The following is a 14,385-nucleotide window of genomic DNA, read 5'->3' as shown; positions in this document are numbered from 1 at the left end:
GTTTTTTCCTCGGGCAGCAAAAACACTCGATTTTTAAAAACAGCTAATAATAATATTTTTAAACATGGAATTCCACCCCGAATCACATCCTAACATCCCTTTTTACATTTGAGGAAAAAAAATTTTTTTGCTCCTGGGCAGCTTTTTTTCTGACCGCGGCATCACGTGTTTTTTCCTCGGGCAGCAAAAACACTCGATTTTTAAAAACAGCTAATAATAATATTTTTAAACATGGAATTCCACCCCGAATCACATTCCAGCATCCGTTGTTACATTTGAGAAAAAAAAATATTTTTTGCTCCTGGGCAGCTTTTTTTCTGACCGCGGCATCACGCGTTTTCTTCCTCTGGGAGCAAAAACACTCGATTTTTAAAAACAGCTAATAATAATATTTTTAAACATGGAATTCCACCCCGAATCACATCCTAACATCCGTAGTTACATTTGAGAAAAAAAAATTTTTGGCTCCTGGGCAGCTTTTTTTCTGACCGCGGCATCATGCGTTTTTTCCTCGGGCAGCAAAAACACTCGATTTTTAAAAACAGCTAATAATAACATTTTTAAACATGGAATTCCACCCCGAATCACATTCCAGCATCCGTTTTTACATTTGAGAAAAAAAATTTTTTTTTGCTCCTGGGCAGCTTTTTTTCTGACCGCGGCATCACGCGTTTTTTCCTCGGGCAGCAAAAACACTCGATTTTTAAAAACAGCTAATAATAATATTTTTAAACATGGAATTCCACCCCGAATCACATTCCAGCATCCATTTTTACATTTGAGAAAAAAAAAATTTTTTGCTCCTGGGCAGCTTTTTTTCTGACCGCGGCATCACGCGTTTTTTTCCTCGGGCAGCAAAAACACTCGATTTTTAAAAACAGCTAATAATAATATTTTTAAACATGGAATTCCACCCCGAATCACATTCCAGCATCCATTTTTACATTTGAGAAAAAAAAATTTTTTTGCTCCTGGGCAGCTTTTTTTCTGACCGCGGCATCACGTGTTTTTTCCTCGGGCAGCAAAAACACTCGATTTTTAAAAACAGCTAATAATAATATTTTTAAACATGAAATTCCACCCCGAATCACATTCCAGCATCCGTTGTTACATTTGAGAAAAAAAAATTTTTTGCTCCTGGGCAGCTTTTTTTCTGACCGCGGCATCACGCGTTTTTTCCTCGGGCAGCAAAAACACTCGATTTTTAAAAACAGCTAATAATAATATTTTTAAACATGGAATTCCACCCCGAATCACATCCTAACATCCCTTTTTACATTTGAGGAAAAAAAATTTTTTTGCTCCTGGGCAGCTTTTTTTCTGACCGCGGCATCACGTGTTTTTTCCTCGGGCAGCAAAAACACTCGATTTTTAAAAACAGCTAATAATAATATTTTTAAACATGGAATTCCACCCCGAATCACATTCCAGCATCCGTTGTTACATTTGAGAAAAAAAAATATTTTTTGCTCCTGGGCAGCTTTTTTTCTGACCGCGGCATCACGCGTTTTCTTCCTCTGGGAGCAAAAACACTCGATTTTTAAAAACAGCTAATAATAATATTTTTAAACATGGAATTCCACCCCGAATCACATCCTAACATCCGTAGTTACATTTGAGAAAAAAAAATTTTTGGCTCCTGGGCAGCTTTTTTTCTGACCGCGGCATCATGCGTTTTTTCCTCGGGCAGCAAAAACACTCGATTTTTAAAAACAGCTAATAATAACATTTTTAAACATGGAATTCCACCCCGAATCACATTCCAGCATCCGTTTTTACATTTGAGAAAAAAAAATTTTTTTTGCTCCTGGGCAGCTTTTTTTCTGACCGCGGCATCACGCGTTTTTTTCCTCGGGCAGCAAAAACACTCGATTTTTAAAAACAGCTAATAATAATATTTTTAAACATGGAATTCCACCCCGAATCACATTCCAGCATCCATTTTTACATTTGAGAAAAAAAAAATTTTTTGCTCCTGGGCAGCTTTTTTTCTGACCGCGGCATCACGTGTTTTTTCCTCGGGCAGCAAAAACACTCGATTTTTAAAAACAGCTAATAATAATATTTTTAAACATGGAATTCCACCCCGAATCACATTCCAGCATCCATTTTTACATTTGAGAAAAAAAAATGTTTTTTGCTCCTGGGCAGCTTTTTTTCTGACCGCGGCATCACGCGTTTTTTTCCTCGGGCAGCAAAAACACTCGATTTTTAAAAACAGCTAATAATAATATTTTTAAACATGGAATTCCACCCCGAATCACATTCCAGCATCCATTTTGACATTTGAGAAAAAAAAAATTTTTTGCTCCTGGGCAGCTTTTTTTCTGACCGCGGCATCACGTGTTTTTTCCTCGGGCAGCAAAAACACTCGATTTTTAAAAACAGCTAACAATAACATTTTTAAACATGGAATTCCACCCCGAATCACATTCCAGCATCCGTTGTTACATTTGAGAAAAAAAAAATTTTTTTGCTCCTGGGCAGCTTTTTTTCTGACCGCGGCATCACGCGTTTTCTTCCTCTGGGAGCAAAAACACTCGATTTTTAAAAACAGCTAACAATAACATTTTTAAACATGGAATTCCACCCCGAATCACATTCCAGCATCCATTTTTACATTTGAGAAAAAAAAATTTTTTTGCTCCTGGGCAGCTTTTTTTCTGACCGCGGCATCACGCGTTTTTTTCCTCGGGCAGCAAAAACACTCGATTTTTAAAAACAGCTAATAATAATATTTTTAAACATGGAATTCCACCCCGAATCACATTCCAGCATCCATTTTTACATTTGAGAAAAAAAAATTTTTTTGCTCCTGGGCAGCTTTTTTTCTGACCGCGGCATCACGTGTTTTTTCCTCGGGCAGCAAAAACACTCGATTTTTAAAAACAGCTAATAATAATATTTTTAAACATGGAATTCCACCCCGAATCACATTCCAGCATCCATTTTTACATTTGAGAAAAAAAATTTTTTTTTGCTCCTGGGCAGCTTTTTTTCTGACCGCGGCATCACGCGTTTTTTTCCTCGGGCAGCAAAAACACTCGATTTTTAAAAACAGCTAATAATAATATTTTTAAACATGGAATTCAACCCCGAATCACATTCCAGCATCCATTTTTACATTTGAGAAAAAAAAATTTTTTTGCTCCTGGGCAGCTTTTTTTCTGACCGCGGCATCACGTGTTTTTTCCTCGGGCAGCAAAAACACTCGATTTTTAAAAACAGCTAATAATAATATTTTTAAACATGGAATTCCACCCCGAATCACATTCCAGCATCCATTTTTACATTTGAGAAAAAAAAATTATTTTGCTCCTGGGCAGCTTTTTTTCTGACCGCGGCATCACACGTTTTTTCCTCGGGCAGCAAAAACACTCAATTTTTAAAAACAGCTAATAATAATATTTTTAAACATGGAATTCAACCCCGAATCACATTCCAGCATCCATTTTTACATTTGAGAAAAAAAAATTATTTTGCTCCTGGGCAGCTTTTTTTCTGACCGCGGCATCACGTGTTTTTTCCTCGGGCAGCAAAAACACTCGATTTTTAAAAACAGCTAATAATAATATTTTTAAACATGGAATTCAACCCCGAATCACATTCCAGCATCCATTTTTACATTTGAGAAAAAAAAATTTTTTTGCTCCTGGGCAGCTTTTTTTCTGACCGCGGCATCACGTGTTTTTTCCTCGGGCAGCAAAAACACTCAATTTTTAAAAACAGCTAATAATAATATTTTTAAACATGGAATTCCACACCGAAACACATTCCAGCATCCGTATTTACATTTGGGAAAAAATTTTTTTTTGCTCCTGGGCAGCTTTTTTTCTGACTGCGGCATCACGCGTTTTTTCCTCGGGCAGCAAAAACACTCGATTTTTAAAAACAGCTAATAATAATATTTTTAAACATGGAATTCCACCCCGAACCACATCCTAACATCCGTAGTTACATTTGAGAAAAAAAAATTTTTGGCTCCTGGGCAGCTTTTTTTCTGACCGCGGCATCACGCGTTTTTTCCTCGGGCAGCAAAAACACTCGATTTTTAAAAACAGCTAATAATAATATTTTTAAACATGGAATTCCACCCCGAATCACATTCCAGCATCCATTTTTACATTTGAGAAAAAAAAATTTTTGGCTCCTGGGCAGCTTTTTTTCTGACCGCGGCATCACGTGTTTTTTCCTCGGGCAGCAAAAACACTCGATTTTTAAAAACAGCTAATAATAATATTTTTAAACATGGAATTCCACCCCGAATCACATTCCAGCATCCATTTTTACATTTGAGAAAAAAAAATTATTTTGCTCCTGGGCAGCTTTTTTTCTGACCGCGGCATCACACGTTTTTTCCTCGGGCAGCAAAAACACTCAATTTTTAAAAACAGCTAATAATAATATTTTTAAACATGGAATTCCACACCGAAACACATTCCAGCATCCGTATTTACATTTGGGAAAAAAATTTTTTTTGCTCCTGGGCAGCTTTTTTTCTGACCGCGGCATCACGCGTTTTTTCCTCGGGCAGCAAAAACACTCGATTTTTAAAAACAGCTAATAATAACATTTTTAAGCATGGAATTCCACCCCGAATCACATTCTAGCATCCCTTTTTACATTTGAGGGAAAAAAAATTTTTTGCTCCTGGGCAGCTTTTTTTCTGACCGCGGCATCATGGGTTTTTTTCCTTGGGCAGCAAAAACACTCAATTTTTAAAAACAGCTAATAATAACATTTTTAAGCATGGAATTCCACCCCGAATCACATTCTAGCATCCCTTTTTACATTTGAGGAAAAAAATTTTTTTGCTCCTGGGCACCTTTTTTTCTGACCGCGGCATCACGCGTTTTCTTCCTCTGTTAGCAAAAACACTCGATTTTTAAAAACAGCTAATAATAACATTTTTAAACATGGAATTCCACCCCGAACCTCATCCTAACATCCGTTTTTACATTTGAGAAAAAAAATTTTTTTTGCTCCTGGGCAGCTTTTTTTCTGACCGCGGCATCACGCGTTTTTTCCTCGGGCAGCAAAGGAAGGAAGGAAAAGAAAAAGAAAGAAAGAAGGAAAGATTAGAGAGGAGGAAGGAAGGATTAGAGAAGAGGGAGGAAGGAAGGGAGGGTTAGAGTGAGTGAGCAAGTGAGGGAGGAAAGATTAGAGAGGAGGGAGGACGGAAGGAAGGAAGGAAGGGTTAGAGGGAAGATAATTTTTGAGCCACCGCCAAGTGGCCTCTACAGAAAGAAAGACATTAATTTCTGAAGTGCATTTTTAAGGAGTCTGAAGTGGAAAGCAAGGCTGCAGAGCGAGGCTTTTTAAAAAGAGGACCCAGACATCCTCTTTTGTCTGGGTGTGTTTGTGAGCAGCATCACAAACTCTCCCGTTAAAAAACTCAAAGAGACGCTGGGTTTTTTTTGTCCTTTTTTTTCTTTTCCTTCCTGCAGCTGTTAGCCTGGTCCTTTATGGCCCAAATGTGGGCAATTTGGGGGCAACTTCTCTCTTTCATTGCTCCAACCTTCCGCTTCTCTGAGCAAGTCACGAGCTTAACGCAGGTTAACTGTGCGGAGAGGGCAAGCGAGGGGGGGGGGAAATATTTATTTTTCACGAAGCTGTCGCAACCATCCTAAAGGCGGTGGTGGTTTGGGGAGAGGGGGGTGGTTTATTTTATTTTATTATTTTATTTTATTTTATAATTTTATTTTATTTCATTTTTTAATTTTTTAATTTTATTTATTATTTTATTTTATTTTATTTTATAATTTTATTTTATTTTATTTATTTTATTTTATTTATTTTATTTTATTATTTTATTTATTTTATTTTATTTTATTTTATTTTTTTATTTTTTTATTTTATTTTATTTTATTTTATTTTATTTTATTATTTTATTTTATTTTATTTTATTTTATTTTATTTTATTTTATTATTTTATTTTATTTTATTTTATTTTATTTTATTTTATTTTATTATTTTATTTTATTTTATTTTATTTTATTTTATTTTATTATTTTATTTTATTTTATTTTATTTTATTATTTTATTTTATTTTATTTTATTTTATTTTATTTTATTTTATTTTATTTTATTTTATTTTATTTTAATTTTATTTTATTTTATTTTATTTTATTTTATTTTATTCGGCTTATATGCCTATCCCCCAATGGACTCAGGGCGGCTCACAATAATAAAAACACTAAGCCACAATACAAAATAAAATCTAAAATTTAAAAAAAAAAATTAAAATTTAACCCTTAAAACCCCATCAGTCCAGGGTCAAAGGATTTGAAAAGTCAAGTTTTTAATTCACGGCGGAAGGTGCAAAGGCCAGGCGCTAATCGGAGCTCCAAGGGGAGTTATCCAGGATAGCCCCTATTCTTCTTATTTATTTATTTTTCTTATTAAAAAGAAAAATAATAAAATGGGACTTGAGTGCTGCAGAGCTTTTCGTGCCAGAAATGTTCGATCCATTTGGCTTTCTTTGGGTTTTTTTTTTTTTAAAAAACTGTTAATTATATATATAGCTCTTTTTAAATTATTCTTACGGCATTGACCGCGCCTGGCGCTTTGGTGAAGCGCTACTTGACCTTGGCTTGACTCAAGGGGTTTTATGCATTTGTCGATCAATAACTATAAATAACGACAAACAAGAAGAAAGGCAGATTGGTGTCATGGTGAAGGTGGAGGCCCAGCGACCGGGGGAAGGTGAGTTCTAGTTCCACCTAAGGCCTGAAAGTCAATTGAGTGACCAGGAGACAGTGAGTTCTAGCCCTGCCGAAGGCACGAAAGCCGGCTGGTTGACTTTGGGCCAATTACTAGGTGAAGTGAGTTCTAGTCCCGCCTAAGCCATGAAAGCTGGCTGGGTGATCTTGGGCCAATCACCAGGTGACAGTGAGTTCTAGTCCTACCTAAGGGATGAAAGTCAGCTGCCTGACCTTGGGCCAGTCACTAGGAGACAGTGAGTTCTAGTCCCGCTTTAGGCATGAAAGCTGGCTGGATGACCTTGGGCCAATCACCAGGTGACAGTGAGTTCTAGTCCCACCTAAGGCATGAAAGATGGGTGACCTTGGGCCACACCAGGTGACAGTGAGTTCTAGTCCTGCCTAATGGATGAAAGTAAGCTAGCTGACCTTGGGCCAATCACCAGGACACTGGGACTTCTAGTCCTACCTAAGGGATGAAAGCCAGCTGGCTGACCTTGGGCCAGTCACTAGGTGACAGTGAGTTCTAGTCCCACCTAAGGCATGAAAGATGGGTGACCTTGGGCCATACCAGGTGACAGTGAGTTCTAGTCCTGCCTAATCGATGAAAGTAAGCTGGCTGACCTTGGGCCAATCACCAGGTGACAGTGAGTTCTAGTCCTGCCTAATGGATGAAAGCCAGCTGCCTGACCTTGGGCCAATCCCCAGGTGACAGTGAGTTCTAGTCCTGCCTAAAAGCATGAAAACTGACTGGTTGACCTTGGGCCAATCACCAGGAGACGGAGAATTCTAGTCCCGCCTAAGGCATGAAAGTTGGCTTGGTGTCTTTGGGCCGGTCCTCCCTCTCAGTCCCACCCACTTTGCAGGGCTGTTGTTGTGGGGAAAACAGAAGGAAGGAAGAAGGAATGATACGTTTGCCCCCTTGAATTATTTATAAAAACAATAAAGTTGAGGTAAAAATATATAATTTAAAAAAAAAAACCCACATCTTTTTGTGATCGCCAGCCCCTCAAGCTTGCAAACCAATTAGCCGATGCACCATGCCCAAAAATGTTTGCGAACACCCTGGATTGACAGAAAGTGTAAAGAAGCTTTGTGTGTGTGTGTGTGTGTGTGTCTATGTGTGTTAATAACAGTTTGTGATATCTTCCGATACAACAGGCCGGAATTGGCCGCCGATGATGGATCCCTTCTGGTCTCCTGCCAAGCCCTTGGCCTAGAAAGGATAAAATTAGCCCGAGCTCAATTAGATCTTGCCTCCTAATTTGAGGCACCTTTTGGGTTTCGGCCACAACTTCCCGTCGGCGTCCGCCTGGCAACGGGGACGGGCGAGAGAGCCAGCGGGGTTAGCAAAGGCAATCAAGGACACCCAGCTGTCTAATTTTTGGCTCCCCAAAGCTGGGTTTCTTTTTTTTTTCTTTTTTTTCGTTCACACCTGGGCAAGTGGATTTGGGCCCGAAGCCGCCTGAAACCTGAAACCTGTTTTCCAAATGGCCCGAGAGTCTTAAGCTTGTCTTACCCCAATGAAAGGGATGAACTTCTGGTAGGAATCTTCATCTTGGCTGCAGACGGAAAAAAAAAAAAAGAAAAAAAGGAAGAAGTGGTTATTTCGACCAATAAACTGATGTTTAACATCCCTCTAGAGCAGTGATGGCGAACCTGTTCGGCGCCGAGTGCCTGAAAGGCCACATGGAAACGTCGCGCGGGCCCACGCTCGTCGGGCCCACGCTCTGGAAAAGCCGAGCTTCCCGGGTTCTGGCGCGCATGGGCACCCGACAATCAGCTGGCCGGCGCGCATGTGCACACCGGTTTTCGGCACTGCCTTGTACTTGTAATACTATGCTTTTTGTGCCCCATGAAAACAGGGAGGGAGGGAGGGAGGGAGGGAGGAAAGGAAGGAAGGAAGGAAGGGAGGAAGGATGGATGATGGGAGGGAGGGAAGGAGGAAAGGTGATGGGAGGAAGGAAGGAAGGAGGGAGGAAGGAAGGAAGGATGATGGGAGGGAGGGAAGGAGGAAAGGTGATGGAAGGGAGGGAAGGAGGAAGGAAGGAAGGAGGGAGGGAGGGAGGAAGGATGGATGATGGGAAGGAGGGAAGGAGGAAAGGTGATGGGAGGAAGGAAGGAAGGAGGGAGGGAGGAAGGATGATGGGAGGGAGGGAAGGAGGAAAGGTGATGGAAGGGAGGGAAGGAGGAAGGAAGGAGGGAGGGAGGGAGGAAGGAAGGGAGGGAGGAAGGAGGGATGATGGGAGGGAGGGAAGGGGGAAAGGTGATTGGAGGAAGGGAGGGAAGGAGGGAGGAAGGAGGGAGGGAAGGAGGAAGGAAGGAGGGAGGATGGATGGATGATGGGAGGGAGGGAAGGAGGAAAGGTGATGGGAGGAAGGAAGGATGGATGATGGGAGGGAGGGAAGGAGGAAAGGTGATGGGAGGAAGGGAGGGAGGAGGGAGGGAGGGAGGAAGGAAGGATGATGGGAGGGAGGGAAGGAGGAAAGGGGATGGGAGGGAGGGAAGGAGGAAGGAAGGAGGGAGGGAGGGAGGAAAGAAGGAAGGAGGGATGATGGGAGGGAGGGAAGGAGGAAAGGTGATTGGAGGAAGGGAGGGAGGGAGGAAGGAAGGATGATGGGAGGGAGGGAAGGAGGAAAGGTGATGGGAAGGAGGGAGGGAGGAAGGAAGGATGATGGGAGGGAGGGAAGGAGGAAAGGTGATGGGAAGGAGGGAGGGAGGAAGGAAGGATGGTTGGAGGGAGGGAGGAAGGAAGGAAGGAAGGAAGGAGGAAGGATGGATGATGGGAGGGAGGGAGGGAGAAAGAATGGATCTGAATTACCTGCTTGCACCTAAACAGCAGGAAACCTGAGCTTAGCTTTTGCTCAATTATCCTTCCCCTCTGCATCACCCTTCACCGGTCTACGCCTGGCATTCACAAGCCGGGTTTAATACGTGGCTCGTGAGCTTCGGAGACCACCCTCTGCTTAGTGCCCAAGGAGTTGCAGCGAGCGATCTCAAGAGAACCGCCGGGTCATTGGGGGGGGGGCGCGTGTAACGATCTGATTGACGGACCGAGAAGCTCTTTGGCCAAACAGGATCCCGGCTCATCCCACCGGCTACCTTCGCTCGCCTTTGTTTTTATTTCTTCGGCTTATTGAAAGTGGCGTCGTGCCAGAACTTACAATTTGTGTTTGCAGGTCAACATGGCTTCCGCCACGGGCAGCTGGTGAGTGACATTGGCTCCGTTCACATACTGGGTGATCCGTCCCACCACATCCAGGGGTTCTGGGGGAAGACGGGGGGAAAAAAACCCCCCAAAACAGGTCAGGTGGGTTGAAAAGGAAACCTGGAGCCTCTATTTCCCTTCCAGGTCGCGGCCAAGGATGATGGGACGGGAGGTAGTGAGGAGGGGGGGATTCTCCAGGAAGGAGGGGGAAATCTCATAAAAGTAAGATATTAGACTATCTTACTCTAATATTAGGAAAATATCGGAATGTGCAGAAATGAATAGAGTAACGCTTGGTATAAAGGAGAAAGAACAAACTGGATATTATACGACATTTATTTTATTTATTTATTTATTAGTTTGATTTATATGCCGCCCTTCTCCGGAGACTCAGGGCGGCTTACAATGCTTTTAAGCAATAGCCTTTACACTTTTGTACATACCTGCTTAGTAGGGCTTTTTGGACATGGGGGTTATTTTATGAATGGTTGGAGAATAAAAATAGAAACAATTGGAGATCAGTGAAATATAGAAAAGACGTGAAGAGAGAGAAGTAAACAATATGATGACTCTTACGGATTTGACTTTTTTTTTTTAATTAAATATTTTTATTAGTTTTAAAAGTAAAACAATGGACATTGCTCAACGTCTCTGGTTTCTAACATTTACGTCAAAATCAAGTTAATAAGAGGAAGAATGCCAAAAACAAGGGAAAACGAATGTCTGGAAATGTATATATCAATGTATATCAATATATCAATGTATATGTATATTCAGTGTATGTTGAACTTGTGAATGTAATATAAGTTTATTAAATACATGCATAGTTAGTTAGGAAGTAAAATACTGTATACCTGATATATAATGAAATAGGAGATATGTAAATTTGTATATAGATCGAGGAATGGGTTACTTATTAACTTACTAATATGACTATTAAGATTATTATATTTAATATTATTATGTTATTAGAAGATATGTTAAGAGGGAGAAATAAATAGATGTATTATGCTCTTTATTATTATTGAAGATTAGAGAATCAATATCAATGTAATGAATACTGTTGTAAATTTTGATTGTTATGGCACAGATATTTGTACCCAGACGCACACTGTTTAATGGAAGATGGAATATTTAAGTTAAAAATTAAAAAAAAACTTTAAAAAAGAAAAGAAACGTAAGAGACAACTCAGCCTGCATAGTATGTGTGAGAGAAAGAGGGTGAAGACAGCGTCTCCCCTAATGGTTCCCACAGTACGGGAAGTTGTCGACTTATGACAATTGAGCCTGATACTTCAGTTGCCCCAGTTGTTAAGGGAATCACCGCAATTGTCAAGCGAATTGCAACATGTCCGGTAAGTCGAGGACTACCTATGTATAGATTCACTATGGGCTAAAGCTCTCCACAAGAATCTGAACTACTCATCGGTCAAAGCAAATTGACGGTAGATAAGAATTCAAGGTGAGCTGGATTTCGATCTCTTATGGGCATGAAGGGATTCGAGGCTGATGAGACACTTGACGCCTCCCAACAGCTTCAGCCTGGTCATCTCCTACAATTGGCTAAATCAGGACTGTCAAACTCGCGGCTCACGGGCTGGATGCGTCACGCGCTGGACACGCCCACGCCCTGTTTAGCGAAGGGGGGAAAAGGTCGCAATATGTCACGTGACGTTGCGAGTTTGACACCCCTGGGCTAAATGATCTTATGTCCTTGCCTTGGGAGTCCCAAAATGAACATTAACTAGGACAGGAGGGAGATAACCAAATCATTTTTGGAGCCTCCTATGCTAAATTTGACTCAAATGTCCCCGGAACAAGAATCCAGGTGGAGAGAGACTGGAGCAAAAGGGATGAAAAAGAGATTTCGGGAAAGAGCTTCTTCTTACCTATCGCAGGTGGTTCAGGTTTGCTGAAGAGGTCACGCCACGAGGTGTCTAAAAACATATTGCTGTATCGGCTGTCGACGGAGCCCATGTATTTCGCGACCGGGTGAGATCCTGGCGGAGGAACACAAGGACGTTTATCAACAAAAAAGGCAGGCAGAGATGGAGAAAAAGCGGAAATGCGAGTTGCAAATACAAATGCATGTTTTGCAAAAAAAATGCAAGTGCAAAATGTTTTGATTAAAAAAAAAACATTTCTCGATCTAGGCTGAAGGCTGAAACAGACCGAGTGGCCAGCTTGCAAACACATCTTTTTTATATCGTGGCGACCAAAACTGGATGCCGTATTCCATAAGTGTGGCCTTACCAAGGCCTTATAAAGCGGGATTAACACTTCACGTGATCTTGATTCTATCCCTCTGTTGATGCAGCCTAGAACTGTGTTGGCTTTTTTTGGCTGCTGCCGCACACGGCTGGCTCATATTTAAGTGGTTGTCCACTAAGACTCCCAAGATCCCTCTCACAGTTACTACTATTGAACGAGGTATACTGTACCTGTGCATTTGGTTTTTCTTGCCTAAATGTAGAACCTTGGATCTATAGGACAGATCCAAGACGTGGCTTAGAGAGACTCTTTTTATAATCCACCTGAGCCGCCCAGAGTCCCTTGGGAGTGGGGCGGCATAGAAATGCGACAAAATAAAATAAATAAATAAATAATAAATAAATGTCAGACTGTGATGCTATCTCAAAATTAAATGAATTTCCAAACTGCCAATCTTTAAGGAAATCTTTCTTTAATTGAGCACAGCCACCGGATCATGACTCCACGCGGACAAGACTGACCTTTTGCCTCTCAGTCCCTCCCTTTCCGATCCCCAAATCTCTGCTTCTCATTGGCTGCCTTCCAAGTCATTCTTCAGACTTTTTCTCGTCATTTCCCAGGAATGTGCCCCCTCCCCTGATTTCCACGACAACCCGACTTCAAAGGGACTTAGCAGGCAAAAGTTTCAGAGTTTATCTCTCACTCTCCTCTGCTCTCTATGCCAGTGTTGAAACAGTGCTGACAATAAATCTCCGACCCTGATTTTAGCAATCAGGCTGTAATTCTGTTACCTAGAGGGATGATGAGGAATCTCATGTGGTTGAGCCAGTCCGACGTCTTGTTGGCCAGCTGCTTCACGAAAAACCTCAAAATGGCACTCAGGTAGCTTTGGCCCCCGACGGACACCACCTTCACGGGACGCGGCATGGAGGAATTGCAATTGCAGCTGTAGAGAGAGAAAGAAAAATGGATGGATGGATGGATGGGATAGATAGATAGATAATAGAATGATAGATGGATGGATGGGATAGATAGATAATAGAATGATAGATAGATAGATAATAGAATGATAGATAGATAGATGGATGAATGGATGGATGGGATAGATAGATAGATAGATAATAGAATGATAGATAGATAGATAGATAGATAGATAGATAGATAGATAGATAGATAGATTAGATAGATAGATAGATGGGATAGATAGATAGATAGATAGATAATAGAATGATAGATAGATGGATGAATGGATGGATGGGATAGATAGATAGATAAATAGAATGATAGATAGATAGATAGATAGATAATAGAATGATAGATGGATGAATGGATGGATGGGATAGATAGATAGATAGATAATAGAATGATAGATAGATAGATAGATAGATAGATAGATAGATAGATAGATAGATGGATGGATGGATGGATGGATGGATGGATGGATGGGATAGATAGATAATAGAATGATAGATAGATAGATAGATAGATAATAGAATGATAGATAGATAGATAGATAGATAGATAGATAGATGGGATAGATAGATAGATAGATAATAGAATGATAGATAGATAGATAGATAGATAGATAGATAGATAGATAGATAGATAGATGATAGAATGATAGATAGATGGATGGATGGACGGATGGACCGATTGATGGGGGGAATCTGTAGTCCAGCCTCTCTTTGTAACAGAGAGAACCTCCAATCAGGACCAGGATTTTATAACCTATCAACCTTCCTTCTAAAAACTGCCAGTCGTGAGGGAGGCCAAAGTGACCGACGGGACTTTCAGTGAACTCACTATCTCTGGATCCGGGTGAGGAGGGCAGAGAGGACGGCTTGCACTTCGACAGTGGAGCAGGTGCAGACCACGGGTTTCTTCTGATCTTGGAGGAGATCGGCGACGTACTAGAAACAAAAACAAAGATGCAGTCAGGCTAGAGGCAGGACGTGGCTTGTGGCCGATACAGCTGCTGTGCAAAACCTCTTCCCGAGGATTAATCAACATGTCAGACCTGGAAGCCATCTTTTTCGTTGCCTCTTCAGCCCCACAACATTTCCTATTGTGGGAAACTGGGAGGGGGAATTCTATGGAGCCAGGGTGATATGTAGTCATAATAACATTCCTTTCTAAGAGAGTCAAGGACATCCTGCCCTGCACCTTATATATATAATATATATTATATATATATTATATTTATAAGGCAGAGATATCTGTAATGGTAGTTTAATACTCTGACGATGTCAGCAGATGGCTGACGAA

General features: G+C 40.9%; 1 protein-coding gene across 14 annotated transcripts in view; it reads right to left on the bottom strand.

Annotated features, from left to right (window-relative positions):
* Positions 1-14,385, bottom strand: part of PACS1 (phosphofurin acidic cluster sorting protein 1) — a 73,046-nt gene that overhangs the window by 20,022 nt on the left and 38,639 nt on the right. For all 14 annotated transcript variants that reach the window (XM_087881043.1, XM_087881040.1, XM_060685089.2 and 11 more), the window contains exons 15-19: positions 13,924-14,030; positions 12,912-13,066; positions 11,799-11,909; positions 9,866-9,968; positions 8,221-8,263 (exon numbers count right to left, since the gene is read on the bottom strand). In XM_087881043.1, the coding sequence (XP_087737169.1) occupies positions 8,221-8,263; positions 9,866-9,968; positions 11,799-11,909; positions 12,912-13,066; positions 13,924-14,030 (519 nt within the window). The remainder of the gene's footprint in view (positions 1-8,220; positions 8,264-9,865; positions 9,969-11,798; positions 11,910-12,911; positions 13,067-13,923; positions 14,031-14,385) is intronic.

The sequence above is a fragment of the Pantherophis guttatus genome, chromosome 18, assembly GCF_059756535.1.
Source record: "Pantherophis guttatus breed Tessera chromosome 18, ASM5975653v1, whole genome shotgun sequence".
NCBI lineage: Eukaryota > Metazoa > Chordata > Lepidosauria > Squamata > Colubridae > Pantherophis > Pantherophis guttatus.
This window is presented reverse-complemented; position numbering and strand designations above follow the sequence as displayed.